The sequence below is a fragment of the Oncorhynchus clarkii genome, chromosome 12 (genome assembly GCF_045791955.1).
Source record: "Oncorhynchus clarkii lewisi isolate Uvic-CL-2024 chromosome 12, UVic_Ocla_1.0, whole genome shotgun sequence".
In the NCBI taxonomy this organism is placed as follows: domain Eukaryota; kingdom Metazoa; phylum Chordata; class Actinopteri; order Salmoniformes; family Salmonidae; genus Oncorhynchus; species Oncorhynchus clarkii.
The window spans coordinates 89905803-89912780 of NC_092158.1; the positions used below are offsets into that span (position 1 = coordinate 89905803).

Sequence of the window (6978 nt, forward strand, 5' to 3'; positions counted from 1 at the left end):
AGACCAACAGAACCATGAATAACCTGGGCACCATCAGCCACCTGTCCTCGCTCCCCAACCAAGGGGCCCCCCAAGTTCAAACAGAGTTACTGTTAGGTTCGTTGAAAGGATCGGACCAAGGTGCAGCGTGCGTAGAGTTCCACATTATTTAATAGTGAAACTTACAACCAAAACAACAAAGAATATAACGAACGTGCAGTATTGCAGTGCACAAGGCAACTATACAAAAACAAGATCCCACACCTGAAAGTGGGAAAAAGGGCTGCCCAAGTATGATTCCCAATCAGAGACAACGATAGACAGCTGCCTCTGATTGGGAACCATACGCGGCCAAAAACAAAGAAATATACAACATAGAATGCCCACCCCAAATCACACCCTGACCTCACCAAATAGAGAAACAAAACGGCTCTCTAAGGTCAGGGCGTGACAGTTACACTCTACAGTTTAAAAGCAAGCCCATAAAGAGGGGGGTCGTTGGATGAGTCACTATTCATTTGATTTAGTTCTAAAATAAAGATTTCTAAACATTTCCAAATGTATTTCTAATTTGATCTCTGATTTATTTATATATTTTACATATATTTTTTGATATATTGTATTGTTTAAGGTCAGTGACAGTGGTAAGGTAGAGAGGGTGACAGAGAGTATGGGGTGAGGCAGGATTAGTAACCCCATCTCCAGTGGGTCTGTGTGTGATCTGGAGGCAGCAGTGTTACCACTAGACCTGACTACAGCACTATTCTAGTCAGCAGTGTTACCACTAGACCTGACTCCAGCACTATTCTTGTCAGCAGTGTTACCACTAGACCTGACTCCAGCACTATTCTTGTCAGCAGTGTTACCACTACAGCACTATTCTAGTCAGCAGTGTTACCACTAGACCTGACTCCAGCACTACTCTAGTCAGCAGTGTTACCACTTGACCTGACTCCAGCACTACTCTAGTCAGCAGTGTTACCACTAGACCTGACTCCAGCACTATTCTAGTCAGCAGTGTTACCACTAGAACTGACTCCAGCACTATTCTAGTCAGCAGTGTTACCAATAGACCTGACTCCAGCACTTTTCATTTGATTTCTATACAAGGTAATTCAGTGGTACTCAATGCTTTTGTGGGTAGAGAACAGAGGAGGCTGCTGGGTGAAGATATAGGAGTACAGGCCTATTCTAATGGCTGAAATGTAGTTGATTACAATGAGCTGATCCTCTGATATCTCTGCCCACTAGCCACCACTGGTGGAGAAATAATGTTTTCAGTAATGATTTGAATATACAGTGTGAAACAATTCATCTCCAGCCATACAACCTCAACAGTGACAACATTTAGATAGTTTACAGTTGATGATCTGGTCGTTCTAATAATGTTCTATAATAACAAAATGATGTTGATTGTTTTCCTCGGGTTTGGAGATGATATTCCAGGGATGGATGGTCTTGGTACTGATAAGATCTCTCTGTTGGCCGACACATTCTAGACTATTACAGCTTCCTGTCTTTAACAACAACACAACAAGGGACCAACTTGTTAAATAGATTCAACTTGTTTCCAACGTAGTCCCCGATGGAATTTCATGTTGAATTCCTAACTGAATCCTAACTGAATCCTAACTGAATTCCTAACTGAATCCTAACTGAATCCTAACTGAATCCTAACTGAATCCTAACTGAATCCTAACTGAATCCTAACTGAATCCTAACTGAATCCTAACTGAATTCCTAACTGAATCCTAACTGAATTCCTAACTGAATCCTAACTAAATCCTAACTGAATCCTAACTGAACACTGCTCTATTGCACTATTACAACACACGCGCTAGCCAGGACATTGTAGTGTTCCACTAACACACTAGCCAGGACATTGTAGTGTTCCACTAACACACTAGCCAATACATTGTAGTGTTTCACTAACACACTAGCCAATACATTGTAGTGTTCCACTAACACGATAGCCAATACATTGTAGTGTTCCACTAACACACTAGCCAATACATTGTAGTGTTTCACTAACACGATAGCCAATACATTGTAGTGTTTCACTAACACACTAGCCAGGACATTGTAGTGTTCCACTAACACACTAGCCAATACATTGTAGTGTTCCACTAACACACTAGCCAATACATTGTAGTGTTCCACTAACACGATAGCCAATACATTGTAGTGTTCCACTAACACACTAGCCAATACATTGTAGTGTTTCACTAACACACTAGCCAATACATTGTAGTGTTTCACTAACACACTAGCCAGGACATTGTAGTGTTCCACTAACACACTAGCCAATACATTGTAGTGTTTCACTAACACACTAGCCAATACATTGTAGTGTTCCACTAACACACTAGCCAATACATTGTAGTGTTCCACTAACACGATAGCCAATACATTGTAGTGTTCCACTAACACACTAGCCAATACATTGTAGTGTTCCACTAACACGATAGCCAATACATTGTAGTGTTCCACTAACACGATAGCCAATACATTGTAGTGTTCCACTAACACGATAGCCAATACATTTACAGTATAATAATCATAATACATTTCCATGGTTACAGTTTTTGTCCATAGTGATAATAAGAGTCCAGCTAGCATCATGGATGTTATCATGTAGCTTTACTCCACTAGATGTTATTATCTTGTAGCTTTACTCCACTAGATGTTATTATCTTGTAGCTTTACTCCACTAGATGTTATTATCATGTAGCTTTACTCCACTATATGTTATTATCTTGTAGCTTTACTCCACTAGATGTTATTATCTTGTAGCTTTAATCCACTAGATGTTATTATCTTGTAGCTTTACTCCACTAGATGTGATTATCTTTTAGCTTTACTCCACTATATGTTATTATCTTGTAGCTTTACTCCACTAGATGTTATTATCTTGTAGCTTTACTCCACTAGATGTTATCATGTAGCTTTACTCCACTAGATGTGATTATCTTGTAGCTTTACTCCACTATATGTTATTATCTTGTAGCTTTACTCCACTAGATGTTATTATCTTGTAGCTTTACTCCACTAGATGTTATCATGTAGCTTTACTCCACTAGATGTGATTATCTTGTAGCTTTACTCCACTATATGTTATTATCTTGTAGCTTTACTCCACTAGATGTTATTATCTTGTAGCTTTACTTCACTAGATGTTATCATGTAGCTTTACTCCACTAGATGTGATTATCTTGTAGCTTTACTCCACTAGATGTTATTATCTTGTAGCTTTAATCCACTAGATGTTATTATCTTGTAGCTTTACTCCACTAGATGTGATTATCTTTTAGCTTTACTCCACTATATGTTATTATCTTGTAGCTTTACTCCACTAGATGTTATTATCTTGTAGCTTTACTCCACTAGATGTTATCATGTAGCTTTACTCCACTAGATGTGATTATCTTGTAGCTTTACTCCACTATATGTTATTATCTTGTAGCTTTACTCCACTAGATGTTATTATCTTGTAGCTTTACTCCACTAGATGTTATCATGTAGCTTTACTCCACTAGATGTGATTATCTTGTAGCTTTACTCCACTATATGTTATTATCTTGTAGCTTTACTCCACTAGATGTTATTATCTTGTAGCTTTACTTCACTAGATGTTATCTTGTAGCATTACTCCACTTGATGTTATCTTGTAGCTTTCTTCCACTAGATGTTATCTTGTAGCTTTCTTCCACTAGATGTTATCTTGTTGCATTACTCCACTATATGTTATCTTGTAACTTTCCTCCACATGTTATCTTGTAGCATTACTCCACTATATGTTATCTTGTAGCTTTCCTCCACTATATGTATTCTTGTAGCTTTACTCCACTAGATGTTATCATGTAGCTTTACTCCACTAGATGTGATTATCTTGTAGCTTTACTCCACTATATGTTATTATCTTGTAGCTTTACTCCACTAGATGTTATTATCTTGTAGCTTTACTCCACTAGATGTTATCATGTAGCTTTACTCCACTAGATGTGATTATCTTGTAGCTTTACTCCACTATATGTTATTATCTTGTAGCTTTACTCCACTAGATGTTATTATCTTGTAGCTTTACTCCACTAGATGTTATCATGTAGCTTTACTCCACTAGATGTGATTATCTTGTAGCTTTACTCCACTATATGTTATTATCTTGTAGCTTTACTCCACTAGATGTTATTATCTTGTAGCTTTACTCCACTTGATGTTATCTTGTAGCATTACTCCACTATATGTTATCTTGTAACTTTCCTCCACATGTTATCTTGTAGCATTACTCCACTATATGTTATCTTGTAGCATTACTCCACTATATGTATTCTTGTAGCTTTCCTCCACTTGATGTTAACTTGTAGCTTTACTCCACTAGGTCTTATTATCTTGTAGCTTTACTCCACTAGGTCTTATTATCTTGTAGCTTTACTCCACTGGATGTTATTATGTTGTAGCTTTACTCCACTAGGTCTTATTAATTTGTAGCTTTACTCCACTAGGTCTTATTAACTTGTAGCTTTACTCCACTGGGTCTTATTAACTTGTAGCTTTACTCCACTGGGTCTTATTAACTTGTAGCTTTACTCCACTGGGTCTTATTAACTTGTAGATTTACTCCACTAGGTCTTATTAACTTGTAGCTTTACTCCACTGGGTCTTATTAACTTGTAGCTTTACTCCACTAGGTCTTATTAACTTGTAGCTTTACTCCACTAGGTCTTATTAACTTGTAGCTTTACTCCACTAGGTCTTATTAACTTGTAGCTTTACTCCACTAGGTCTTATTAACTTGTAGCTTTACTCCACTGGGTCTTATTAACTTGTAGCTTTACTGCACTGGATGTTATCCATCAGTCGTGTGGTGATGAACAGAGTGATGATCTGAACCCCCAGTAGGACGATACCCACGGCTCCTATCAGGCCTGTGTGCTGCTCTATCCAGCGGGACATGCCCCCCAGACAGCCCCCCAGGAAGATGACGCTCTGAGCAGAGAACTCATCCAGCTGCTGGGATCCTACTCCACACTGGGAGTTCCACACCGTGCCGTTCTCCAGAGGGTCCACACAGCAGGTAGCAGGGACCCCACAGGACAGCACCCCCGGGGCAGAGCAGTTATAGTACCTGGGATGAAGAGGACATAGGAGGGGAGAAGCAATTCAATTGGCTGCTTGGATAATGTTATGTGACATAAAAGCAATAACCCTAGTTATGTAACATATCATCTTTGACAGATTTATATTTTATACATTTTATTTTATCTTTGTTCATACATGTTATTCTCTGAGATTAACTCTATTTTACAAGAGAGACCTGCTCATAACTAACAAAACTATCAAAATGATAGTAACAACCCACATGGACAGACATCAGTTCACAAGGCTGTGTGTCAGTCAATGGACCATGTCATCGCAAGTCATCATGTCAATGGTCTGGTCAGTCACATCTCACTCACATGTTGACCTCCCAGTCTCTGTAGGTGTCGGCCCCGCAGCACTGCAGTCCTATCTGGATCTCATCTGTGATGAACCTCAGGTCCAGGTCATCCTGGTAACGTACCATGGCAGCCAGCATACCTGACCTCAGGTATCCCTCTATCTGTCCCTGCAGGCTGTAGGCCACAATGGCCACTAGGACCTGGGCTGCTACCAGGACCAGCACGGTGGCTGAGAAGACCTGGAGCAGGCAGCAGTTCTCTCTCAGAGCCCCCACACAGCCAGACAGGCAGAGGATAGACAGCACCAAGCCCAGCACCACAAACACCAGCATGGGGTCGGTGCTGATCTGTCCTATTTTCTCCTGAGCGAAGGATTCCTTGTTGATGAGGCCCCACAGTCCCAGGGCCAGGACCACCAGGCCTAGCACCGTGAAGAGGAGGTTGCTGAAGAACAGGAGGTACTTGAGAAGGCAGTCTCTCAGGGAGAAGGGCCTGCTACGGGCTCTGGGTTTTACCTCCCTGGTTCTACCCTGGTTCCCTGGTCCATCATTTGGTCCTGGTTCTGGAGCCTGTTCTTCTGTGCTGCTCTCGTCAGTCCCCTGAAGGACTCCTGACAACTCTCTATCTGTGTCTGTCTTCAAAGAGGAAAGAGGACAGACAATAAACAATGAGATTTCACTGAGGCAAAAACAACTCATCAAGTTCAGTCTGTAGTGGTCGTTGTCTTTAGGTTTAGCCTACTTGCAATCATAGAATTGGACTCTATAGAATGGGTCTCCCCATCCAAGTCAATAATGGGTGGACTGGTAGCCATTGGAGTTTACACATTACTTTACCAGTCAAATTGACAGGGTTAAAGGTTGCAAGTCCTTTTATTCAATTAAATGTCTATGCTTGCAACGTTGAGGGGACTGTAAACTCTATTCAATAGTATGTACAGTGAGCACATAACTAACAGCATACAGGTTGTCAGACAGACATACAGTTACTGTACCTTTGGTATGAGTGGGCTGGTCTCAGTCTGTGAGGTCTCTCTCCTCAACCAGGGAAAACTAAACCATCTCATGGACTGCAATCTCCTCATCTTCCTAGCTGCCAGGAAACGGTTCTCCCTCTGTCCTCTCAGAAACTATTCTTCTCCTGTCCTCTCAGAAACTATTCCTCCCTTGTTCTTTCAGAAAATATTATTCTCCTGTCCTCTCAGAAACTATTGTTCTCCTGTCCTCTCAGAAACTATTCCTCCCTTGTTCTTTCAGAAAATATTATTCTTCTGTCCTCTCAGAAACTATTGTTCTCCTGTCCTCTCAGAAACTATTCCTCCCTTGTTCTTTCAGAAACTATTCTTCCACTGTCCTCTCAACGAATCAATGTGTGATGGACGATTCTCCCCTTGTCCTCAGCTAATCAGTGTGTGAGAGGCGGTTCTCCTAGTCTTCCGGTCAGTTTACGAGTCTAGAGGAGAGGAGAGGAGAGGAGACTGTCTGAGGAGAAAGGGAGAGAGTTGAGGTGGTGGAAGCCAGATCAACACAGCTCTATGCAGTGTGGTGTGGTGGGTGGGTAG

General features: G+C 40.9%; 1 protein-coding gene across 1 annotated transcript; it reads right to left on the reverse strand.

Moving 5' to 3' along the window:
• Positions 1 to 4797: 4797 nt before the first annotated feature.
• On the reverse strand, positions 4798 to 6501 carry LOC139421620 (tetraspanin-10-like). Its single transcript, XM_071172683.1, has 3 exons — positions 6412 to 6501; positions 5436 to 6052; positions 4798 to 5104 (listed from the first exon to the last, which is right to left on the reverse strand). Exons 1-3 carry the CDS (start codon positions 6499 to 6501, stop codon positions 4798 to 4800), a joined length of 1014 nt encoding a protein of 337 aa, XP_071028784.1.
• Positions 6502 to 6978: the final 477 nt, after the last annotated feature.

What these genes read in the sequence shown, in the direction of transcription:
- LOC139421620 (XM_071172683.1), bottom strand. Translation starts at nt 6,501, where the DNA reads ATGAGGAGATTGCAGTCCATGAGATGGTTTAGTTTTCCCTGGTTGAGG. An exon ending in CCAGCCCACTCATACCAAAG is followed by an intron (nt 6,053 to 6,411) that starts GTACAGTAACTG and finishes TCCTCTTTGAAG; the next exon opens with ACAGACACAGATAGAGAGTT. An exon ending in AGAGACTGGGAGGTCAACAT is followed by an intron (nt 5,105 to 5,435) that starts GTGAGTGAGATG and finishes TCTTCATCCCAG; the next exon opens with GTACTATAACTGCTCTGCCC.